The sequence below is a fragment of the Leptosomus discolor genome, chromosome 4 (assembly GCF_034619465.1).
Source record: "Leptosomus discolor isolate bLepDis1 chromosome 4, bLepDis1.hap2, whole genome shotgun sequence".
NCBI lineage: Eukaryota > Metazoa > Chordata > Aves > Leptosomiformes > Leptosomidae > Leptosomus > Leptosomus discolor.
The window spans coordinates 6,412,218-6,439,018 of NC_141394.1; the positions used below are offsets into that span (position 1 = coordinate 6,412,218).

General features: G+C 42.2%; 1 protein-coding gene across 1 annotated transcript in view; it reads left to right on the forward strand.

The window, feature by feature from the left end:
• Positions 1–11,896: 11,896 nt before the first annotated feature.
• TRPC3 (transient receptor potential cation channel subfamily C member 3) overlaps positions 11,897–26,801 on the forward strand; it is a 46,299-nt gene continuing 31,394 nt past the window's right edge. The window contains exons 1-2 of the mRNA XM_086463740.1: positions 11,897–12,123; positions 21,121–21,892. Coding sequence (XP_086319866.1) covers positions 11,897–12,123; positions 21,121–21,892 — 999 coding nt within the window. The remainder of the gene's footprint in view (positions 12,124–21,120; positions 21,893–26,801) is intronic.

Here is a 26,801-nt window from a genome sequence, read left to right on the forward strand (position 1 = left end):
AGACAGGTCCCTGTAAATTTAGGGGGAGGATTTTGTAGCACTAACTGGCAGCCAGGCAATCAGGTGCCCTGCCTTGCCCTTTTTTCTAAGGGTGCAGACCTGTCACAAAGATGACTGGAGAATGATGTAATTCTGAGATATTTACCCATTCCAGCCCTGCCTTTGCCTGTAAAAAAGATTTAAATGGGTTTTATTTCTTAATTTTGGGTTAATTCTGATAAGAGGTTTTATGGCTGGGAGCTAAGTAGGTTTGTGGCATTATACTTGCTGAAAGATATCACTGAATTGCATCTCTGGTTTCCCTGAGACTATTCCCTTCATTTAGCTAGAAGTACTTCTTGTGTCACAAGACCACTGCCTTTCTCAGCTACACAAATCTTAGCACCTTACTTGCTTGTTTGCATGGTAATTTAGAAAAACAGCCCCCCCTCACACAATCTTGTTCTAGCAAAGCAAACTAGAAATTTGATATGTAATTTACCAACACCACTATTCCCTCTTAGATTTCAGAATAGCTCTTTTTCTTCTCACTCGGTCTCAAAATAAATTATTTTTATTCTGAGGTCATCTGTAAATCAGAAGCGCTAAAAAAAACAGGCTACATAAAATTAATAAGTTTTAACAGAAATCAGGCAACTTGTACTTTTTTAATATAGGAAAGCTCAGAAGAATATAGACATTTACTTTTAATACCAAATTTGTGTTTGGACCAAGGCCCTCCGCCAGTCGGTTTTAATAGGATCTGCCATGCTCCATTAAGGCAATGATCCATCGAGCCCAATATTCTCCACTCTGTTTGGCAAATGCAAGATGCTTCAAAGGAAGGCACACGGCCCGTCACGCACTCGGCCAATTTTTCAATTTGAACAGTCCATTGTGCAAAAGCCATTCCCTTCTTCATGTCAAGCCCTCGTCCCATACGGTTACAAATGTTAAAGTAATCAAGTGGCATGAATGGCCCAATGTACCATTTTAATAATGTTTAAGGCTGTGTTTATGCTCCCGATTGGGTCTGTTTCTCTCGAGCTGTCAATTGGTTTTGTGTGCAGGGCTCCTCACAGTCATTCTCATTACATCTCCTATTTCTACTTTCCTTCAATTCAGCAGCTGAGCAAATCAACAGTATTCACAAATCCCCACAATTTTGCATCAGTATTAAAAAATCAGTTTTGATTTTAAATAGAGATTAGAGGATATTTCTATTAAGAAGCTGCTTGGCATGACAAAACAGCCCGCGCCCATCAGAGCATTACAACAGCACTTCCCTGAATCTCCTTCATTTGAATCATATTCTGTTGCTGCCCAGGAGCTTCTTTTAATTTCTGAGGTGAGAAAAGTTTCTAATTCAGATCTCAATACTTTGCAGTTTTGACCCATGCTTAACAAATGCTAATGAACTGTTGGCGAAGGGACCTGGCGCATTGTCAGATATTAGAAACCACCGGAAAATATTTTCATTATTTCTTTTGATATAATTTGCTTATTTATTTATTTATCACTTTCTGGGCATAATATTTTTGTTTTCCTGTTCTCTGCTGCTTCCCTTCAGGATTGCACTTACCATTTGAGGGCCTGGGACATATTTTGCAATGTTTTCACCTTACTTTTCCTTTCACTATCTTGCATCTTGGTTATAATTTAGTAATCAGGGTTTGTCAAACCATCTCAGACGTGTTCGTTAGGTCCACCCTCCTGCATCAAGAGTATCTTGTATTCTGGGCAACGCACAGGTATCAGACGGCAGAACAACAGGAGAGGACTGGAAAGTAAGGTCAGAAGCAGCACTGTAGGGACTGGTACATTTTACACGTATATTTATAGCCTGGGATTACACTGTACGCTCGGTACTGCTGTGCCCCAAGGCCCTGCAACTGGGGAAAGGGGCCTCTACGAGATAGTGACTGTGTATCTGTATGAGAAGCAGAAGGAAAAAACTTCCAAGTATGTTGAAAGAGACAATAAATGGATACTATTAAGTGCAGTTTTTTCTTTTCTTATCTAGGCTTGTTTGGGTAGAGCTGCTCTTTTTCAGCGCTGCATGGCAGAAAGTACCTGAGGGATCGGATAGCTCTAAGGGACCGCAGGAGAAAACAAATATAACAGTACAATACAAGGGGGAGACAAACGTAGAGCAGACACATGGAAGAACTTTCTACAAAACACAGAGTGGCTGAAAGGGCAGGAGAGAACAATCACAGCTTTGAAGTCCAGTAAAACAATACGTCAAATGCAGCAAAGATTGATCCAAAATGCCTGGGTAACATTTCTCCCACCTCCTCCCCCAGTTTCAGACAGAATCCACGGCACTGATGGGTATTCCCTGCCAGGCTTTGCTGCTGAACTGGCTCCAAATGCCCCAGTGAGACCTACTAATAGTTGTTGCTCCATTGTGGGGGGATGGCAGCGTAGGGGACAAGAGGAAAGGTGGGCAAAGCAAAGAAATGTAAGCAGGGAACTTGTATGGGAACAGCAAGTTTTATGTGCCTTGCTACACAAAACTTCCCGCTTATTTTTCTTCATGGGATGAAGAGTCAGGTTTAACATCTCAGTTTGTCACATGGATCTTTCAGTTCCTGTAAAAGTCAAGGACACCCTAGTGCCTTTTATCTGGATTTTATTTGTGGTTTCCGCAAAACTGGATGCTGATTATTGAATTGGCTCAGCATAATCAGACAATGGGGAATCTAATAGGGCTACGGGGAGACACCGTTAGGGAAAGCGTCTAGCAGTCCTTTCATGATCTAATGAGCTGTGTCATGTTAATTGTGGGGGTGTCACGGGGAGAAGAGGATGAAAATGCTGACACACTCGTGCTTTCTTCCTTCCATTCTACCTCAGTATCTACCTCATTTCTGTAGTGATGTCGCCTCTGAAGATGACTGAAACAAACTGCTGCCTCCTCCCCGGAATCTTTATCATTTTCTCCTGGGTGTCTCATTGGTTTTGGACAAGTCAGTGTACTGTTGGCCTTTTTAGAACTTTGCTTGTGTTCACAATAATTTTCACCCTCCCCTTTCGTGTGTCTTTTATCTGACACAAGGATCTTCATTACAAAGTGTCAAGAAGAAAGAAAAGAGAAATCACGACACGTTTCTGTCACTCATGTATGACTGAGACACCATTTCTATCAGATAGTCATATACTCATGTGCAATCAATCTTTTCCATCTCTGAGTGTCAGACAGAACGGGTAACGTAACAGAGTCACTCTTGCTAAAAGGTTTGCTGAAATTGTACAGAATTATGTCAAGCCCTATCTGAATCTGAAAATGGACTGCTCAAAAACGGACAAAGTTGATAGCTTGTTTTAACGTGAAAGTGCCTTGACTGTTAAGAAGTTAAAGTGTTCCCCTGCGATGGCTTATGATATAATTTCAAAACCAGAAAGTTCAAACGTGTGAGGCTCTTGACATTTTTTTACCTAATAGTTCATGTTAGTTATTTTTTGAAAATTACATACTAATTTCAGAATCCAATTTTGGTCCCATTTTTATTTTTGCAATTTTTTTTTAATACTCATGTTTGTCTTTTAGCATCCTGTTTTTACAGCCAGTATTTATATTTACACATGTGCTTTTAACAAGGCCTTGAATAATTTGGATCTCTTCAAATGAATTCCGTGCCCACATCAAAGGCCACAATGTGCAGATTCCTAATTTTCCAAAATCTCTGACTTTCTAGGCACGTATTTCTGTCAACAGCTGTTTCATCTGATAAGGAAACTGTTTGTATCGCTTTGCCCTTATAGACTAATTTTGATGCTCAGTATCCCAATTTTTCAGTGTTTACCTCTTGCTATTAAGAAGAAATTGTATCTGAGCTCTCTATTTGGTATCAAAACCCCGTTAGTTGAATCTAGAACCTGGCAGGGGGGAGTCCTAGACAAAGACTTCATCGTTGCAAACAGTTTCCACACAGCAGTCGTGGTAATGTAATGAAAAATACTGAGGGAGATGGAAACACCTTTATTATAGGCGAATAAATACTTTCTGCATGAAAGACATTTCCTTATGTCTGTCATGTTATTGCAAAATAGTTCGCCTTCTACTGCTCTTCTGCTGAGTAAGCATCTCTGGTCTCATTTTCTGAATTTTAATGGGAACTGTAGTTGCTGTTTACTCCTAAAAACCAGGACATGGGTGTTTTAAAAATTAATGCAACCCATGAGGGTCTCCTGAGATTTACTTTTTCTCCTTAATTTGTCTGAGGTACCAGTCCAGCTGGATTTGGCAGGTTCTGAAACCCTGGGAAAATTTCTTCCAGCTTTTCATGAACGTGGGTTACTGGTTTTATTAAAAGCCAAATATGAAATTCAAACTCCACTGAAAGTGATTGCAACGTTTTCGTTAACCTAAACTCACCAAAAAAGTGACAATATCCTTAAAGGTTTTTGCTTTCCTCAAGTCGGAAAACTGACCTCCGTACCTCTGTGTCAGCACCTGCTCACATGTGCCAGGGTACCACAGGGACCTGAAAGACGGGAGTGTTGAAGTTCTTAGCCTTACTTTCACCTCCACAACCATCTTCCTCCCCAAAACACATGTTAATTGCATGGGGCATCTACCTGTTAGCGACAACAGCAGAGTTATTCTAGTTTTCACGGCAAAAGATACTGCACCTTTACTGTATTTTAAATTGGCTTCAGGGAATAATTTATAAGTGCTGTCCTGTCTCCGTTTTTCCACACTTTCCCATTTTCCCTGGCAGTCATTTTGAAAATGGTTACAGTAAGTGTAGTCTCTTCTCACAGAAACATCCTGTTTGAGTTTTTTTCTTTCTTTCTGCTATTGAGCACCTCTCAACTGCTAGAAACTTTGGCATTTCCTTGCTCTTTTTTTCTGTAAAGTGGCTTTTCTTACATGCAAGGCAGGAAAATGTAACAAAAGTATATATAGGATGGTTTTTTTCATTTCACAATCCAGAATATGCATATGGGATCCCCAGCCTTGTAGGACACCAGAACCTGGCACGAGTTAAATGCATTGTGTGCTATGAACAAGCAGGCTGTTGGCATCTTGTGGCTGCTTTAATCAGACAAGTATATAGCTTCGCTGCGTCTCACGTATCGATTCTGATTAGTTCCTGTGAATGTCTCTGAGCGCATCTTATTTCAGAGATAAGATATGGCTTCTTCATAAGAAGTTTATTTCCTCCGATATAGCAAAGAAGACATTTTGGATGACCCACTGAGTTGCTGTCACTCAAATAGTTAGCACCCGTGGTTAAGTGTTATCACCTATTCCACAGCAGCCCATGGAAGGAAAGATTACGTTTTCAATCAACACTGTGCGCTGTGGTATTTGCTTCTTTTCCAACGAGAGGAATTTAATGCTTTGAGGTATGGCAAGTAGTTAGTACCAGATGGTATTTATCCAGGGGTTCTCATGCGATTTAAGAAAAGTAGGCTCTGAACTATGACAGAATCAGGTAATCTTTCAGTCAAAATTGCCAGACACCCTGGACAACAGAGCTTTGAATGGTGCAAACCAGGATGAAGGATTTTCTCCTCCTCAGGGAGCCATGCTTGTCACTCAGATTTGTCTTTCATAATGGTAAGCTGGTGTTTAAATTTCTTTCTGCTACGGTGTCACAAGGGAGAATGTGTCCACAAATTAAAATACATTACAATATCAATTCACAGAACAACGTGGAAAATCCACTTGTTTCTGGGTTTAAAAATGATTGTGAACAGTTTTAATTCACGACACAACCTGTTTGTCTCTTGCCATTACATTATGTCCTGCTTCCCCTATTCTGATCCCCACAGTGACTCAAATCCTGCTCCCCCAACTAGAGAAAGATCGAACTGTGTCCAAATATATTCAGATTTAATTACCTGCACAGGACCAAAATCATTGCTAATTTGCTAAAACGAGAGCTACTCTGCACTCCATACATCCACTGCAACTCTCGGTCTCATTAGTTGAAACACCGGATACATCCATGCAATAAATTTTTCTATCAACCAGCAAGAGGACAGTAGGGTGAATTGCATCCATCTACCTATATCTGAAGCGCTGTCAAAAATAAAAGTTAGTTGATAAAGATGTTGTCTTGTGACAATAAATTTACTCATCACATGGTTGCCAGCACTCAGCCATAGGCTAAGTTTCGTTTTCAAGGACTGACACAGGGACACGGAAACTATTTTAAGGAAGAAAATCCAGCCTTATATACAAATGGTAAGTAAAGCAAACCTTATGAAGGTATACTTTTTAAAGTTTATAAGCTACACACAGTCCCCAGGGAAATGTACAGATAAGGGAACTGATTCTGTAGTCCCTTTCCTAGTAGCACTTCTGTTAACTTCTAATTTCTACTAGTATAAGTGAAAAAGAGAGGAATAAAACTTCATTGGCATAGCCTCAGCATCCTGTGGATTTGTTCAAAAGTGTGCAAGAACACTGGATTTGTTTAAAGCCATCTGGCTTGCCTTAGAAAAAAAGGAAATAACAGGTGCAAATAGGGAAATGTACACACAGTTGCCACTTAATGCAAAAAAAAAAAGTATTTGTCCATTTTGTCTAGATAGACATTTTGCAGACCTTTGAAAATGTAGCTGGTATCTAATGGTTTTATTGGCAGGAGACTTCAGTAGCTTTTTAATAGCATAAAGTAGACTACATGATACAACTGCAACGAGCAGCTCTGAGGGCCTGGTTTCCAGTAGGTGACTTGACAGTATTTTGTACCTGCTCACTTCACCTGGGCCTGAATGGCTGCACAGTGTGTATGAAATTACAGGCTCAAGTCTCAGGAATTTCTCTTTTCACCTCATTTAAAAGCTTTAAACCATAATATTAGTTCTGAGGATGAGATCTGCTTACAGATCAGTGACATCACATCACTCCTCCCTTTTTCTTCATGCTGATTACCCTGTTTAGACTTTCATAGAAGTCCTTGATGTAGGAGCTAAATGTCCTTGAAAACACTGGGTTCTTGGCAAGTAGGCAAATTCCCAGTATGAGGCAAAGGCGGCCAATTTTGCTTTCATTACACTGTTGCTATTCCCACCAACTTCCCAATTTTCAGGAAAGTAGTACACACACATTAGAGAAGGGTTCACTGTACTGCACGACCTGGATTCTATTTCTAGCATTACCATGAGCGTCTTTTTGCCTCTCTTCACCCGTCACTTCAAGCAAATAAAAAACAGTTTTGTCTCTTGAGAGAAAAGACTCTTACTTTTTATAAAGCAGGAAAACAATCATTTGTCATAATCGCATGACCTACAATGTCGTTCTACAAGGGAAAGCGTTACTAGAAGTTTCTTGGATCTTGCTGATTCTTCAATCTAAATCACTTAGTTTCAACAAGAAGGTCTTAGTGTCAACGATACAATTTTCAACAAGCAGGTTTGATTTATTTTCAAATTAACACCGTTGAAAGGCACCTCTCGGAGAAATTCTGGTAAAAGAAAACCCCTGAGCATACTCATTACATGCCCTTTTTCCCCGTCACTTGTCACAGTCTTACTGATTTGCATATCCACTCAGTTAGGTGCCTCACAGACCTGGGAGGTATTACTGCTATGCTAGTTCAGTCTGAGAATCTGAATATATTTCCTGATAGTTTTGTATATTGAATGCCAGCTCTGCTATCTGTTCATACTGCAGATCTTGACTCCATTCATTTGCCTAACTTAAGCTGAAAAAATGGGAGACAGAAATCGGGAATTCATGTTTTTGGCGTTATTTCAAGGAAACTTACTGCTGTAGGTTCTTTAGAACCCTTTTTTCAATTTAGAAAAGCTACTTTTTTATCACTCCCTTCCAGCTGAAGAATAGAAATTTAAAAATCTGAATCGTGTATCTCTCTTAATTTTGAGGAGGACAGAAAAATTCCACAGAGAGTAGTCGATCCATATAAACAAAACCCTGTTCCAATCTAATTCCACCCTGTCTTCGTCAAGCCAGTCCGGTGAAAATAATGAGGGACTGTATTCTGGCTGCAATTCCAACTTGAACATGAAATAGTTATGGCATTAAATCCATGTCCTAAACCAAAAGATTTTACAGAATAATCTAGCACCTTCAGTAATACAATACCGTATCTGCTATGTTTCACTACTTGCTGGAAATCTTTCAGGCCTTTTTGTTCAGCCTCTGTCCTTACAGTAGTATACCTTTCATTACTTTACTCCTGTCTAAGCAACTTCCAGGCAGAAGTTTTCTAAATCAAAATGACATCACTTCAAACCCCTGTAAATTCAAGTCAGCGTCCACAAATTGGCAGCCTTTAACTTGTAAAGTCTTTAACCAGCTGAAACAACAGACAGCACAAAGTTCCCTGTGTTGCTCCGCCTACTATTTCAAACCTACTCATCCTTTCTCCCTTGCTTTCTGCAGTTTGGCTATGTTGACATCTATCTGATACTTTGATCAAACATTAAATATTTTTGAGAAGAATAAAGATTCTGGAACATGTGCATTACTGACATTATTAATGTTTTCAAAATTGTGTAAATGACCGACAAACAGAAAACCCTTTTTGAGAACATTTCGCCATGCCCAGGATTTTGTAGGTGTGATTTCACTACTATTAGGTTTCTCGCTTGTTCTAGTGTTTCAACAGCATAGCTTCATGCATTTTATTGTCTGAATATGGCACTTTGGAGCCTCAACCACACTACCAAGACACAGAAATGATTTTTAAACTGTTACTGTCAGGTAAGGCAGTGATGGCTCAAGTTTTATCAGACGAGGATTCTCATATCCATGTTTTGATACCGTGTTCTGGTAGCAGCCTGGTACTTCAGCTGTGGTAAATTTTCTATACGTAATTTTATTGTGACTGAGATTGTTTCCCTGCACATTTCAGTTGGAAATACAAAGTATTTCTAAGACTGTAACCATACAAAGTACATTTGAGATTTGTAATGGATTCCTTTGTTGCCATCCTGGCTGTTTTTCAGGTAGGATCTCCTTCAAATAAACAAAAGAGAATTTCTCTCCACTACTATTGTGCTGTAGACTTCAAACGCAAGCAAGTGCTGGCGAAAATTGACCAGAAAGCAAGTAAAGCAGGAAAGGCAGGACGAAGAAGAGCACTTAATCTAAATGCACATTAGGAACCATGTATCTCTGCTCAGTGGCTTTGTAACAGTACGGTGAGAAAGAGAAAATGATTTGGTCAATTTTTCCTACATTATCCTTGTCCTTCAGTATCAAGAAGGAGTGCTTACTTCCCTGAAAAATTTGACTGGCATTTCCTCTCTAACACAGGCAGCGAGGGGAACCAGATTTGTCAGAAGTCCATGTTGCAGGGGTATTGCATAGTAGAAAAGGAGCCTTCTACGCAGAGCTTATAGTGCTATACCATGACTTTACTAAGGGTTTTTTTGCCACTGTCTCACATGGCATTCTCAGAAGCAAACTACAGAAACAGTTTAGGGGAAAGTTCCATGGCATGAAATACACACTGCAATATATAGTGTTGTAATTAGGTGAGCAGTTATCATCATTTTACCCCTTGAAATGGAGGGATTCTGCAAGGTTGACTCCCGAATCAAGTATTATCAGTGACTTGGATAACTGAATAGGTAGTAGTCATTACTTTTCATTGCAGAAGCAGCAAACCAAACTCTATTTAGACAATACTCAAATCATGAAAAACACAGCCCATAGAAAGCATAATCCAAATTAGTGATAGGAAGCGCAACAAAAGCATTAATGTGACTTTTTTTAAAACGAAGAACCAATATTAAACCCCTCTTTTATCTATTTCTGGAAAGAAAATAAACCTCAAAATGTGGAAGCCTTGCTCTGAGCGTATATTTGGGAAGCCAGAACATTTCTCATCTACTTTCAGCTGTACTTTTATGATTTGCTCTCCAGGGAAATTCTAAAGGCAATTGAAAGGCCATTCCTCTAGCCTACTGTAATAACAGAGGATTTTTTTTTTTTTTTTTAAAAAAAGGAATACAATATGGGCAGTATCATTTTGTAAGTCAAAGGACCCCCGCAAGAATACAAGGTTTGATGCAATTGCTGCACGGCTGTGCTCTAAAATATGTAACACTGATACACTACGTATAATTAGGTTAGACTCCTAGACTGTCCTAAATGAATAATCCCAAGTACTCCAAAGTTACAGCAGCTACACAATATATTAGTTTCTTAGACAGCAAAATTTGCTCTACCATGTGTCTAATTTCACTGAAGCTCAATGTGGTTTTGCAGGTGATGAAAGACAGAAAACCCCACCTACTTCCCTAAATAGTTCAAGATGCAAACTATTTAAACTGACCAAAACAAACCCCAATTCTTGCTTCCAAGCGGTAGCTGAGTAATTTATCTCTGGGAAACTCTCAGTTGGCTTTTCCTGTGCCTTTTGTACGTATGGAAAACAACAAAGGCAAAACCCATAGCCAATATTGAAAACAGTGTACAGTGTGAGGTAATGAGTGTTTTATACTGGGACTACTTAACGACGCTCAGCAGTGAGGATTCCATCTGAGCAGTCACACGTGGGTTTAAAGTCCACTTTTTCTGAAGTAATCGGAAAACTTCGATGAATTTCTATTTCAGTAGGACCTGCGTTTCTGAATACAGATTCATGCAACTTTATACTGACAGCCACATAATGCTTCAAAAAAGTTTAAAGCAAAAGGGCATCTCAGCAGTACGCAGACAAAGGAATAGCTTTTTGGTGTATATAAATGGACACACATATTCTCTGTGTACCTACTGTTCTGCATACTCTGCGTGTAAAGCCACACACGCTCTGCCTCCATTTTAATGGGGCTGCAGTTTTGTCATCGAATAATTTTCCCTATGGCATAATGCACCGACAATCTCGTAACAAGGAAAGCGGTAATGCTCTCTGTACAGCAAGAATCTTTGTGACTGGTATCTTATAGAGTGTAATTAGCTTTGATTACATGCCACGGGCGTCTTAACACCCATCCTCCCACTGCTTTTCAGTTCGACATCGTGCAGAATCAAACCAGCCAAGTCTAAGGCAGAGACGTCTGGAACACTTTGGGAGTCTCGGCTCGCTTTCACCATCGGTAAGCCAGTCAGAAAGATTTATTATGAAAATTTTAACTTCCAACTGTTTGCAGCGTCAGGCTGACTACTTCCCGAAACAACGACCCGGCCTCCCGCGGGCTGCGCGCCGCTTCTGGGCTTGGGCCACCGGAGCGAAAACTGGGGGGGGGGGGGCCACACCGCCTCACGCCGTGACTACCTGGCCCCGGCTGCCCTCGGAGCTCGTACCGCGGCGGACACCGCCGGGAAGGGCTCGGTACCGGCTTTGCAGGCACCGTACGCCGGCGGGGACCTCCTGAGGGCTCCCTACCGCCGCCGCGACACCAGTACCTGCAGACCAGGCGCGTCGGCAGAAGGTTTTCCCTCAGCGGCGGCCCTTGAGGGACACTTGTAACGGCCCTGGGGCGGCGGCAGCGCCTCCCCCTCAGCCCGCGCACCCCCCACCCACCCCCTCCCGCCGGGGCCGAGGCGGCTGTTGGGCGGGCTGAGGTGGCGGGGAGAGGCGTCCCCTCCTCTCCGGAGCGCCCGCTGCGGTAGGCGGCTGCTCCTCTCCGGCGCGGCTCGCCCCCTCTGCCTCAGTAACGATGCTGTCCTAGTGAGGGATGATGACAGGGAGAGGAGAAGGGCAGAGCCGCCGCTGCCGCCGGGAGCCCTGTCTCTTACTCGCCTCCTCGGCATTTCCCGCCTCCCGCTTCCTGACGGGCGGCAGAAGGAAAGGGCGGAGGGGCGGCAGTGGTTTTATGGTGAGGGTTTTGTCCTCTCCAGGTGCTCTGTCCCCCGCCGGGCAGGGCTTTCCTCCTCCTCCTCCTGCCTCCTTCCCCGCTACGCACGCTGCCGGACGAGGCCGGCCGGGAGCGGGAACAGCCGCTGCCAACACCGCCGTCACCGCCTGAGGGGACCCCGACCATGTCGAGCAAGAGCAGGAAGAGCAAGGAGCAGGGGAGAGTGACCTTCCCCCCACAGCAGCAGGAGGAGGAGGAGGAGGGGGCCGAGGAAGAGGAGCAGCAGCGCCGGCGCCGCGGCTGGAGAGGCGTCAATGGGGGGCCGGAGCCCCCTCCGCCGCCTCAGAGAGCCGTTAAAACCCTCCGGGAGCCCTACGGCTACTACCCGCCCCCCCCTTTTGCCAGCACCATGTAAGTCGAGCCCGAGGTGTGTGTGTGTGTGTGTGTGTGTGTGTGGTGGTAGAGGGGGTGTTAAGAGGGTGCTGGCCGGCAACTTCCCCGCAGCAGCCGCGGGGGGTCCGGCTGCCGTATCCCCGGCAAGTTGTGGCGCTCGGCCGCGGGAAGCGCCGTCCCGTCGCCCCCCCGGGCCCCGCGGCGGGAGCGCAGCCCGCCCGGCCTGGCACCGAGCGGGCGCGAACCGGCGCAGCGAGCGGGAGACGGGGTTGGTTTGGCAGCGGCTGAGGTGCGGAGACTTCGGAGAAAGTGCCTTGAGGGGACAGCCCGGTGGTTACCTGCCCTCGGCACCTCCCGCTCCCTCCTCCGGGACCCCTCGGCTGTGCTCTTTCCGAGCGAGGCAGGGACAGCAGGTAGCAGAAGGCAGGCAGGTGTGCTGGGGCATAGAAATTTCGTCTCTTTCTTTCTTTTATTTTTTCCCTAGCTACTAACATAACTGCCGAGAAAACCTAATTTATCGGCTCAGCTAAGTTTTAGGGAATGCGTTGCGCCCTTTTGTACTAGCAGTGCTAATGCATCCCTTTTATATTTTTTTTAAAACCTAGGCTGTGATAAAACCAGACTTCCCACAGAAATCTGGGACACCTGTGCAGAAAAGCCTCAGTTCTTGAGATGCATCCTATCCTGTTTGATGTTGTCTTCGAAATTTCAGTTTCTTATTTTTTAAGATGCTATCCTGTATACATATGTGTATAAAAAATACTGACCATAACTAGACTTACTGCAAGAGAAAGAAATTCAATTTTCCTAATAGGGATGTTAACTTTCTCTTCTCTGACTTACAAAATGTAGGTTGTCCATGAATTATTCACTTATTTTTATAACATGCTGCAGTTTAGATAGACTTACCTCTGAGGGTTGGTTGAGTATTTTGTACTTTCAGGACCATATTTAGTTCTTCATTAAATATTTTAATTACCAGATGACAAACACTTTGTTTTGAGTTTTAAAATAACGTATTCAGCATTTATAGAAGAAGCCTTAATTAAAATCACTCTAGAGACAACTGTAAAGTACAGAAATAATTGGAATAGTGCTTAGAATGGGATAACCACAAATAAAAATGTTTTTTTACCATCCCAGTGCAGAAATTCTTCACAAATACCCTGTACCTAGCAATCCAGACTTTCAAGTGAAGGAGTCTTCCGCACGTCTGTAGCTGTCTGAAAGTTAGTTGTGGTTTAGTTGTTTGGCTAGGCTCCCTCTGTAGTTGATGGGATGAGAGGGGAAATAGCAGTGGGCAAGGCAGCCTAGTCATTTATCTTCTTTCCTGAGGTGCCTGCCTTTCTCCATTCGCCGTAGAAAGAGCCTAGAGGATTAGTTTAGACTTGGACACTTTATTTTTACACAGCTGAAGCTAGCTCAGCTGAATTGTAAGCTGTGAGCCCAAAACTTCTGGCTCTCTTTTAGGTTAGTGTCCTCCTAGAACTGCTGGCATATTCCGTTCTCTAAGAAATGGGTATTATGCCACCAGGGAGTAAAACTGGAGTTCAACTGGCACAGCTAGAGGCATTTGAACCTGGAGTGAGCTCTGTCTGTGGGTGGTATATAATTCCCGTGATCCTGTCCTGGGAGTCTATGATGGCAGTGGTTGCAAGCCGCTGCCCGGTGGACTGACAAAAGAGCTGACATTAATCAATGTAATAGGAGTGAATTGAACTGAAAGGGCATAGAGGCAAAAGACCCACAACTAACATTTCCCTGTTATGTGCCCATGGTCATCCTTGGCACAGCAGTGGGATTCTTCTTCTGGAATAACGTTTTGTGTTTGGTGCTAATGCCTAAAATCATAGTGTATGTTAATGAAATAAATACGAGTATCAGTTTGCTCATAACGCGCTCAGATTGACACATGTAAGGCTTTAATGTGCACACAGTGAGCATGAGAATCCTTGACCACAAGAATTTGTAGTCTAAATATTCCGTACTGACAAACAGTGCAAGGGGAAAGGCAGGAAGATGTGAAGTAGTTTGTGCAAGAAGATGCACTTACTTGGTATTTGAAATGTCTTGGTTCTGGAAGCTGTAACCTATGCAAGGTACCTGGCTCCCTCCTGTGCCAAATATTGCTGGAAAAAAGTAATTAACCTCAGATTCCCACTAAGACTGCAGACTGGATGTAATACTTGTTTCACAAGGTACTATATGTCCCAGTGGGAAAAACGTGGACAAAACTTGTAAATTAAACGTGGTAGGCATCGGATGCCTGATTTCCTGAGCCTCTCTGAAAACTGTAGCTTAGTTTCCTGAGTGGAATGATAAAACACAAATAAAGGACTGAATGTAAAAGGAGCTTTAAGATTCTTTGTTGCTGCAGTCCTGTTAACTGGGCTCTTTCCTGGTGAGACGTTTGCCTTTTTCTGTGTGTGCATAGATGCAGGCTGGTCATCAAAATATGGTTCTTTTTTTCCCACAGGAGTTCAGATAGTTGGTATTTTCTGTTGAGGAGTTAGTGAAGAGTCATGGTAGGAAAGAGCTCTGCATAGTTTGTGGGGCGGGAGGGGAAGGAACAAACCAAGTGAGTACACCTCCTCCTGATACCTCATTGTGTTTTGTTTCATCTTTTGACTAATTCTTTCCAGTTTGGAGCTAGAACTACTGTGAGCTGACATGAGGGCATTTTGGATGATGGATTGTGTCATTTCAGACCAGTGGGAGAGTATAGACTTGAGTCTGATCTTGCAGCTGTCCTGATTTATGTTCTGCTGTACAGCTGAATGAGCCTCCCTCTTCTGGAAAGCCCAGGCAGTAGTTCACAGAAGGCAGAAGGAAGCTCTCATTTCGTACACTTCAGATTTGGTGCAGGGATTCCCAAATTGAGTGGAGCATGCACAAGCTTCCATGCAAAGATATGTGAATGTGACACTATTTTTACTGGTGAAGAAACAGGTTTACCAGCAGCCTCTTCTGGCATATGGCTGTAGCAGAGCTTGGAAGCATGACAAAGCCTTCATTTGGGAGAGGCAGCGAGGGGATTGCCCCTCTAACACTGCCTGTGGCCCTGCACAGAAGCTTTTAGAGTGATGGTAATAAAGCAAACATTTGAGACCGCTTAGTTTAAGAGATCTCAGGAGTCTGAGCTAAAATGCTGCTAATATGCATGTGCGTGTCTGAGCACTTACTTTTGTGAGCAAGGCAATTATCGTTCTTTAACGTTAAAACTGGGACCTCGGAGGTTACTTTTGGCAGAACAAGAGGCACAATCCGCATCTCCTATGCAGCTGACTCTGGTGTTGCTTTTAAATGTGCGTGCGCGTTGCTGCTTCCGTGGTGTACTTATCTGATCTGTCTGTAATCACTGGACTGCATTTCCTTTTCAGGGCTAGAACAGAATCAAGATCACTAATGTTGTACTGCAGTTTAGCAGTGGGGTAAACGGCTTGTAAATTGTCCATGCCATCTTTTATTGCATTTAACAGTTCAGGGAGAGTAACATCCTGTTTTTAAGTACAAATGTTAGAAAATTACTCTCTGGATCTGGGAAGGCCCAGAATGAAACCTGTGATTCTCCAACTTCTCTCTTTTTCTTTTAAAATTGCTTATGGAGTTCGCAGTGTTAAAAAATAGATTTATAAACAAGATTATAAATCTTTTGAATTGCTGTTGATGAGATAACGCACAGCAGAACACAAGGAATTCTGAGGTCAACTGTTTGTCCCTCATTGCTGTCCTTCTGCTACAATTCTGAAAGTTTGAACGTGGAAAGGGATAGTTAGGCTAACAGAGTAGGAATCTGTAACTGAAACAATCCACGGCAGAAGCAGAGGAGTCGTCATGCTAACTCCAGTCCTTTGCAGTTGCTGTGCTGCTCAATTTTCTAGCCTTGTACGTAGGAGTAACTCTGTCCGGGCTACAGCATGATACAATGTAAGGTCATAGTAAATGTGATGAGCACAAAACACAAGAGACAAGTGGCCATCGCCTGTTAGTGGAAATTTTTTTAACAATATTTTTTATGGCATATATGAAGTTCACGCATTTTAGATGACAATATTTAGGGTAAACATAAGTATGTTTTAAGGTAGGATAGCGTTTTGTGTCTTACGACGTTTCCTGGTATGTAAGCAACAGTTGTTCAGTATGTGCATGACGTTGGTCTCTCAGAAAGCTTGTGATGCTTATCATTAGGTAAAGGTCTTGAAAAGCTGGTGTACTCCTTTAGGAGCTGTGGCCTCACTAATGTGAGAGTTCTGCTGCAAAGCTGAAATGGAGGTGTCCTGCTTTCATATTATTCAACAAGGAGCTTACTTAGGGTCCCGTCACAACTTGGTTAATTGTTAATCATCTTGTAGTGAGTTCTGTTCATTTATGGCTGTCACTGATGTTACTGAGAGTTTGCCTCAGTGGGAAGCTGTAAACTAGACTTAAGCTGGCAAATGGCTAATGGTAGTGGTATAGTTAGGAAATAAAACTGTTCACTTGAGACCATCATTGTTTTACACTGAATGAATGATTCTGAAGGTTGGTGTACAGTTTGTGAAGTTCTTTCTTCTTGTCAGTGAAGCTCTTCGGTTCCTCGAAACAGCTGCCGAACTGGTGCATGCTTAGGGCCAAGGAAAAATGTATCCAGATGTGGTGGAACTGGTGTACTTCAGTTAACGTGATTGCTCTTCTCCAGTTCCATCCTTCTTATTTGGGCTGAGCAGCACACAGAGCCTTGAGGCTTTACAGACCCCTTGGCCATTTTTCTGCTGTGAAATGTGAAAAATAGTTGTGGAAAAAATAGAGAGGCTCAGCAAAAGGGGACTGAATTCTGTCCTCTCACCTTCCTGCTGCATACCATGCAGTGTAACTATGCCACCTGTGTACTAGGACTAGCACTTACTTGACGTCGTGGTTATCTGTGCTGAAGAATTAACATAAAGTAATTGGGCATTTTTCTTGCTTGGGGTTCTTGTGGATTTTTTGCCACTCGTTCTACAGATTTTTAATTTTTTGTGTTCTTTCAACTGTTGGGAACAGTTGGGAAGAGGAGCATCATGATTTCCATCTCTCCTTCCCTCTTTTAATGTAAGTTGTCAGTTCCTTACAGAGACAAGGTTGAGAATGTGAATTAGAACACAAATAATTAATGCACGCCTAGTTGTATTTTAATCATATTTTTGAGACAGTCCAATGATATTTAGAGATGCAACTTGAGATTTTGTTGTTTTGATTATTTCAGTTGCCAAATATTACATATAAAATGTGTTGAAAACTGTTAAAGAGTTAAAACTAGAATTTTAACCGTTTTCTTCATGCTTTGGAATAGCTTAAAAATATTAGATGTAAGAACAGGAGAGCAGGAAATGCAATAGGAGACCTTGTACCTGATGCTTCTTACATACATTATTCTGGCCAGAGCTGCTCTCGCTTCAAGGTCTTTGAACTTGCTGAGGGAAGAGGGGAAGAAGAGAGGAGAGAGGTGTGGATGAATCCTAACAGCCTTCTGGCTGTGTGGTGCTGTACAAGACTTTTTGCTTTTTATTTTTTTGGGATGTCTTGACGATATTTTAGTCATTAAAGTATCAAGCAACTTTCATCTTTATTTTGAGAAGATACTGCAATCACTTCAAATGTATCACTTCTGTCACAAGATTTATAGCTAAGGATGCCTTCCTTATTGGGAAGATACCTAATGCAACACCTTTGGAAGGCTATACCTCTTCTTATAGAAGTCAGATGAGTCACCTCAGTCAGACAGTGGGTTTTGAAATAGAGAGATAAAACAGAAGATAAATGTCATATTTCAAAATATTCTGAAAAATTGAACTGAACATATAGGGGGAAATGTATTGTTATTTATTTCATAAAAGATGAATGAGATTCAGGGTGGCAGTTTAGAGTCTTCTTAAATCAAGAAGTCAGCATAAGTCAATTTGTTCTGTCTTTTTTACTTTTTTAATACCCACTCTTTTTTCTTTCATAACATTACAGTAAACAACTACATTTCCATAGCTGTATGTTTTTAGATGTGGAGGAAGAATAGAAACATAACAGCATAGCAGACAATAAGGTGTTGTTTAAAAGGTAACTATGAAAAGACAGTATTTCTTGGTTTACTTCTGATTCTGTTGGGGAATAAGGTAGCAGCATACTGTGGCAGTTCACCACGTGCGCTCTGGGCTCAAATCTTTATATCTGACTACTCCCAAATGTGAAATATGCCTGAGCTTTAAGACATTAAATCAGTGCATTTAACAGAGTCACAAATCCTTTCTGTTATGCAGCCTTTTTCATAGGCTTAAAGAAAGTGGTACAGAAGTGAAAATAGGTAAAACGGATCCTGTCATGTTTGGCAAAGAAGGTTTGGCACATATTTCAAAAAGTGAGTATCGTTTAGCATTGCTTATACTGTAGTGCCACCCAGGTCATTCCTGGTAGCCCAGAAATACCAATGACGTGAAAATGTAAGATCAAATGCTTCATCCCTTGGTAATGGTAATTACCTGCCCTTGGTAATGAGTATTACAGTCTCTTCACCTTGTCTGCAGTGAAACTGCCCGTTTGTCTTAACTGAAATGTTCAGAGCATGGACTAGCTTTTATGATATTGTAGCTGTGATAAAGTGATTAAGACTTTATGTTTTGCTGAATTGATTACAACTGATGCAGATAGCCATAAAGCCAGATGTAGTCTTATAATCTGAATGGAATTAGTTATGCCCAAGGAAAACCATTAGGGCTGACATTGCTGTGTACGGGGAAATCCAGGGATGTCAACAGGCACATTTTGTGCAGTAGTAATATAGCTAAGGTCATTGCTGAAAGATCACACACACAAAAAAACCCATTTGCATTTAAGAGGGTGTTTCTCTGGTTCTGGGTTTGACCCTGCAGCAATGAGGATGTGCAGCTTTTGAGCTGCCCATGCAGGTTCCGCTGTGTTCACATAAACGCGTGGTCTTTGTGTGCACCAAAGGTGTGTGAGGCATTTTTCCCTTGGTTCTGTCCTTTCACAGACTGGTAGGGTTTGCTAAAAAATGACTGTTTAATGTCTTCTTTTGCTCTCAGCATTCCTTACATGGGCCCTCATCTCTCCTAATGCGCATTACTGGCTTTTGCACTGAGGGTAGAAGGATTAATTTCCTCTTCAGTTTTTCTGTCTGAACTTTTACTCAATCTGAGTTTTTTGCCAAGTGAATAAAATAATTTTCACAATGTTCCTGTAAAATGGGAGCCAACTGTTCTTTTTCTATAGATGAGGAACAGAGGCACATTGGACTTAAGGACCAAATTTGAAATTTATAAGGCCTGTTTGTCTCTATGTAGCATATATATAGTGTTATATGTATTCAAAGCACACCCTCTATTAACTGCTATATTGTTTATCAGCTGTAGTGGTGTTTCTGTGCCCATCAAATCAGCTCAAGTGATCTCTATCCCGTGAGCTAATGGATTAACTGATAGAAGCTGGAGGCTGTCTTTCTCAGTATTGAGCTGGACTAGAAAGGAAAGGGAGATTGCTGATGGGTTTCACATTTATTTGCAGATGGTAGTGGAGGAAGGTTATGGTATCCCGAGTACCTTTTCAGGCCTTTGGCCTCTGCTCTGGCAGGCATGAATGCTTCTGTTCTTCCCCTGGCAGGCATTGATGCTTCTGTTCTTCCCCAGCTGTGGCCACTTTAGCCTGATTCCATCTACGCTGCTGTTTCAGACCTTGCCAGGCACTTGTTTCCTGTTGGTGTTTTCTCCAGCTAGGTAGCATCGGCTCCTCAACCTCTTGTCGTTGGTCTGTTTTCTTTGCAACTCCTAGTCTTGCTTCTCTGAACCTCCTCTCCCCTCTCTTGTTTCCTTACCTAGCTAGATTTAGCTCAGCATCTGATCTGTCTGTTCTTTCAGCCAATTCCTGTTTGCTCCCCGCTGCTCTTAGCCAGTATCTTCACTGGTTCGTATTTACAGTTCCTGTGGTTTTTGAATTACCTTGCTCACCCCTTCTTTTCTCCTGTTCCCCTTCTCTTTCCTCCCTCTTTCTGCTTTTGCAACCGGTTTTTGAGGGGAGTTCACAGCCTCTCCAGTTCTCAGTTCCCTTTTCTAAACAATCTGACTTTCCTACGCCCAGGTTTCCTCTTCCCAGTACAGCCTGTGATCCCAGTTTTCATTTTCATTCAGTAGCTCTTTGACCTTCCCATTTTTCTTGTTCATATTACAAGAATGCATGAGGGCTTTTAAAAATACATATATACTCATGTAGTGACATTAGATAGCTTCTTCCGTTCAGCTCCTGGAATGGTAGATGCGTAATAGAAACAGGCCCAACATAACCCACAGCATTACAGGAGTCCAACTGGAGTGAGAACTGATCCCAGTACACTGCATCACATGCAGTGCCTGGAATCTGTGAGCAGTTTAGTTACTACCACCCAGAAAGTCTGTTGAACACGTATGAACTGTTGTTTTTCAAAGACTTGTGCTTTGACCACAATGATTCCTGAGTAGAATCTTCTGAATTTGGGTAACGTTTCTAGTAGTAACACTAGAAGGCATGAGATCAGGCTTCACTGTGTATTGCTTGGCAAAACTTCAGGAAGAAAACTTGTTTTCACCTTTCATTTATGTGAACTACAATACGGTAAGCATAAATATTGCCTGCCTTAAACCATCAGCTTAAATGTCTGGGGTGGATAGTATTAATTACTAAAGGCAGTATAGTAGACGTGCTTCATTTTTTATATATACTGAAGTGAGTTGGGAGGGATTTCTGAAGAGCAGTGATATCTTGCACAAAGAAAAAAACCGAAGTCCTGACCATGCTAACGAAATAGAAATGGCCCGTGGCATTGAACCTGCAAGTGCCTTTAGATTGCAGACAAGCAACCATGAAGGCAGAAAGATCGCAATAAGTAGTACTTCTTCTCAACAGATGGGCAAATGACAAGGGACAAAATAAGTCATTATTTTTGTAGCCACAGGAGAAGTGGAAGCTACAAAATAACCAACATAGTGAAATTCTGTTACCTGTTTGTTTTCTCATTAGGTACATTGAAGAAAGTCCATCTCTGAGACGTATGACTATGATGAGGGAAAAGGGAAGGCGACAGGCCATTAGAGGCCCAGCATTCATGTTCAACAACAGGGGTACCAGTCTGACAGCTGAAGAAGAGCGCTTTCTAGATGCAGCAGAGTATGGGAACATACCTGTGGTGCGCAAAATGCTGGAGGAGTCAAAAACACTGAATGTCAACTGTGTTGACTACATGGGCCAAAACGCCTTGCAGCTTGCTGTAGGGAATGAACATTTGGAAGTGACAGAACTTCTGTTAAAAAAAGAGAACTTGGCACGGATTGGAGATGCCCTGCTGCTCGCAATCAGCAAGGGCTACATTAGGATAGTGGAAGCAATTTTGAATCATCCTGGGTTTTCAGTAAATAAGCGACTGACTCTGAGCCCTTGTGAGCAGGAGCTCCAGGATGACGATTTTTATTCCTATGACGAAGACGGTACCCGCTTTTCTCCAGATATCACTCCCATAATTTTAGCTGCCCACTGCCAAAAATACGAAGTCGTGCACATGCTGCTGATGAAAGGAGCAAGGATAGAAAGACCTCATGATTATTTCTGCAAATGTAATGACTGTACAGAGAAGCAAAAGCATGATTCTTTCAGTCATTCTAGGTCGAGAATAAACGCATACAAAGGACTGGCTAGTCCGGCATACCTGTCCCTCTCCAGTGAAGATCCAGTACTCACTGCTCTAGAACTCAGCAATGAACTTGCCAAGTTGGCCAACATTGAAAAAGAATTCAAGGTAATGATATTTTGGTGTTTCTCTCTGTCTTTGTTACTGTTTTAGCGTTGCTGCTGCTTCACGATGTCCTTAGATGCTTGAAATTGTTTTCTATGTCTTTACTTTCCCAATTGCAAATGCTGTCATGATATCTATTGTCTCTTTTGTTCTTGATGTTGAGTTTTCGATACATAAGCCTTTGAAAAATAATTTTTAATGAAATGAAATTGCTTTTGCACCTACTGTGTACAAAGATTGGAAAAAGGGACAGCGTGTATTCCGATAACCTTGCAGCAGATGGAAAATAATTTTGGTTGCTGTAGCAGACAAAGATCATTTTTATTTACAAATATTGAGTAGTGTAAGTGCAGAAAGCAGAAATGTTACTCTTTTCTTGAGCATACTGCGGCATTGACTTTATTCCCTCTTTTTTATTTGTATTAATTTTGAATGATGTCTCCAAACTGATGATAATACAGAAAGGGCCTGGGTTTTTTTACGCATCTGTTGGAAATGTCACTTGTTCAAAACCAGCTGTTAGACAGATTACAGATGTAGGTCCTGTTTCTGGGTTTGAGCTGTATCTGGTTTAGTATGTCAGTGCCCCGACTTTTCTATGTATTTCAGCTTCTCCATCAGACAATTAATGACTTGGTTAACTGTTGCCCAGTGCTTTTTTAAAAATGATTTTGCAGTTCAGTTGAATACCTTGAAAAGTCCAGTAACACCCACCTTCCCTCTTGCCCACACCCCTCCCCCTGCAACCAAACGCCGCAAAAAAAAAAAATAAATCAAACCTCAGTAAACTGCGTGTAATAAGAAAAGCTGAGCTTGGGGAATGACAGGTTGTTCTCAATGAGTGATGATACTAACAGCATTGTACCTAGTTTTAGTAAAAAATTTAATGGGGTTCTGCAGGGTCAGTGTTGGATACCACTTGTTCGTTTAGTATCTTCGTACATGATCGGAGAGAGGCAAAAGATGTGTTAACCTTTTCAAACAACAGCAATCATTCTAATGCTATGGGGTACTCGGAAGAAATATACAACAGCCTGGAGAACCATAGGCGGAAATTAGTAAAGTGAACTTTGCCAGAAGAGGAAAACAGTTTTAGACTCTGAGAATAGCTCCAGATGCAGCTGAGTGAGTTAAAATACAAGGTTTCAGTGCTGGGAAGGATTCATGTATTATACCACGCACTAATAAAGTGTAAAAGACAGCTTAAACCTTTCCTCTCCTTCCTTTGCTGAAGGATCCCCCTCATACCATGCTGCGTACTGTGTAATTTGGCAAATGGATTGAGTACTTCCTCAATGCATTTATTCAAGAGTAGAGGAAAAGTGTCAGCTTTTTCTTTTTTGCTCTGCTGAAAAAAGTACTGACCTGGGAAAGCTCCTTGTGAACATGAAATTGAAGAATTGGAGAATTCTGTCATATGCACAAGGTGCGTTGGCTGTGTGCGTCACACAATGAATTACAGTCCTGTGCCTCATTTAGAGAAGGTTAAATCTCTGATGTGTATAACTCAGACCTGTTTCTTGTTGATTCCTTTTCAACTAGGCAAGCAACCGGAGAGCCACAGGGTCTCCAGAATCATGTGCCCAAGATGGAGAGTTATGGGTTTTCAGAATAATGCTTTGGTAGTTGTCGATATAAACTTTATTTTTTTTCCTTTTTTTTTTTTTTTTTTTTTTCTCCTACAGTTCCTTAGAACTTTTCTTCTGGGTTGGCACCTTAGAAAGTCTACCTAACACCTGTCTTTTTCTTTGTGACACCACATACAAGTTTTGTTATTGTACCTGTATTGAGAAACACCAGGGGACTTAAAGACTCAATTTAAGTGTTACACAATGCCCTAGGAATCCAAAACACAATCTTTGCCACCAAAAGCTAAATTAAGGCAAGCTGTATCATGTTTTTCTGAGGGGTGGATGTAGATGATTAGAACTGGAGAGAAGAATTACAGTAAAAATATAAATTCATGGGAAGCTCCTCTATCATAGGAACAAATACCAAGAATACAAATTTCATCAGAAAAAAAATAGCTTGAAATTTTGGAGGAGGAAAAGTTTTTTGGTTGGACTTCTCATTTCAAACCAGAACTTAAAAAAATTACTTCAGTGTTTAACATGTTAAATTGTCACAGAATAAAATATTCTGTTTTTCATTTTTTTGCCCTCTTTTGCCCTCTTTTGCCCTCTTTTGCCCTCTTTTGCCCTCTTTTGCCCTCTTTTGCCCTCTTTTGCCCTCTTTTGCCCTCTTTTGCCCTCTTTTGCCCTCTTTTGCCCTCTTTTGCCCTCTTTTGCCCTCTTTTGCCCTCTTTTGCCCTCTTTTGCCCTCTTTTGCCCTCTTTTGCCCTCTTTTGCCCTCTTTTGCCCTCTTTTGCCCTCTTTTGCCCTCTTTTGCCCTCTTTTGCCCTCTTTTGCCCTCTTTTGCCCTCTTTTGCCCTCTTTTGCCCTCTTTTGCCCTCTTTTGCCCTCTTTTGCCCTCTTTTGCCCTCTTTTGCCCTCTTTTGCCCATATTTTGGGATGCCTAAGAACCCAAGAAATACACTATTTTCACAGATTTCAGTATGTTTGGATAGCACTTACATGGCTGCTGTCCTTGCCAGGTGTATAAGATAATTCAGTTTTGGCACCTACAGTAGAAGTTGTTCCTGGCTCCTCGCTAAGATGAGCATTCCGGCTTCTCATCGACGTCAGAACATTCTAGTGAAATAATTATTCTCCTCATTGACCTCACATCTATCTCTTTTCCTTCTGATTCTTAAGTGTTTCAGGGTGTTCTGTCTGTTTCTACCAAGCCTGGTAGGAGAGTTGCTTGTTTTCCTCTGGCATTGATGCTTGGCTGCCCTTCCTGGGGAGAAGGCGTAGTGGAAAAGGGAGGGAGGGAGAAGGAAAAAGAAGCAGCAAGGAGTTTTTTAGTATCACCATTAAGCCAAGTCCAGGAAGAGCTGTAGTTGCACAGCTGATGAGAAGACTCTATTCCACTGGGGCTGTGGGCAGGTACGATGGGGCTGCTCGTGGCATGGATGTAGTACGAGATGCCACACTAAGAGCTGTGGAGGTAGATCAAGGAGAAAGCAAGCAGCACTTCTGTGTCTTACAGAAGCCCATTGCGAGAGCTTGCCACATCTGATGTAAGTCCAGTTTGCAGCTGTCTGTTCAGTGCTTTCTTTCCTATAGGTATGTTATCTGAACGTGTTCTGCTCATAACTATGTGCTTTGTTATTGAATGAGGGATGGACTTCTGATGCGTTCTCCTTTAGGATCATCACTGGAAATGCTGAAGTATTCCAATCAAATTCAATCTATAGCATAACACTGAGCAGAATTGTTTCAGTGTAAAAAAAAATAGTTCATTTCCCACAAAAAATGGGCAAGTCTGTTTAAAGGGACTTTTAGTGATATTCATGATTGTTCTTAGTATCTGTGGTACATTAAGGCCTGTAGCATTTCCTGTGTACACTCGCAGCAGAGCCCTTCCTGGATGTGGAGCGCTCGTACCGAAAATACTTTTCTAGGAGGTTTTCCCACAGAGAAAGAATATAGGATGGACCTGTTTAAAAACACCTGAAGGCAAAGCTTCCTAGTAATGTTTGATAAATTGAACCCTACATCTTTTGCGTATAGAATCATTCAGGCTGGGAAAGACCTTTGAGATCGAGTCCAACCATCGACCCTGCTCTACCAAGTACACCCTAAACCATATCGTCAAGCACCACATCCAAACGACCCTTAGACACATTAAGAGATGGTGACTCAGCCACTTCCCTGGGCAGCCTATTTGCTGACAACCCTTTCAGTGAAAATTTCCTAATGTCTAGCCTAAACCTGCCCTGGTGCAGCTTGAGTCTGTTCCCTCTTGTTTTATCATTAATTACCTGTGAGATCAGCACCCACCTCTCTACGATGTCCTCTCAGGTAGTTGTAGAGAGCAGTAAGGTCTCCCCTCAGCCTCCTGTTCTTAAGACTAAGTAGCCCCAGTTCCCTCAGCCTCTCCTCATCAGACTTACTCTCCAGGCCTTTCACCAGCTCTGTTGCCCTTCTCTGCACTCTCTCCAGCACCTCAATGTCTTTCTTGTCTTGAGATGCCCAAAACTGGACACAGGACTCCAGGTGTGGCCTCACCAGTGCCGAGTACAGGGGGGACGATCACCTCCCTGCTCCTGCTGGCCACACTATTCCTGATACAAGCCAGGATGCCATTGGCTTTTTTGGCCACCTGGGCACACCGCTGACTCATATTCAGCCGCTTGTCAATCAGCACCCTTAGGTCCTTCTCTGCCGGGCAGCTTCCCAGCCACTCCTCCCCAGGCCTGTAGCTCTGCATGGGGCTGTTGTGGCTTGAAGCTCATACAGTTGGCTTTGGCCCATTGATCCAACCTGTCCAAGTCCCTCTGTAGAGCCTCCCTACCCTCAAGCAGATAAAAAAGTATGCAAAGTCCAGTCTACCTCTAACACTTATGATTTACAGTAACAAGTTCTGATGGTCATGTCCAAACCGGGGTTTGCACAAGTGTATTAGAAATGTAGTAAAGTGGCTTAGGACATTCATTCATGACAGTCAGTTCCCCATGAATATTTAAAAAAGAAGTTATTAATTACACTGATTTTTATTTTTTTTTATTTTCCCTTCAGAAGTAAGGAGAAAGGATTCAAAGAAACCAGTGAACCCTCATTTTTCCTGGAAGATACAAGACATGTAGCCAAAAATATGTACTGAAAATGAGTAAAAATAAGGGGCGAAACTGGAGCCCTAAAGACCCTTTCACTATACTATTTTCATCCTCAAGCTTCCTTACTTTTTACTCCTTTGTGAAATCCTTGTTCCAAGCTCCCGTTGCTGCTTTTCTCCTCTTCATCTATTTTATATTTTCTTCTTGAGACTGTTACCCCTGTTTGTTCTTTGCATCCACTTGTCTTCTTCC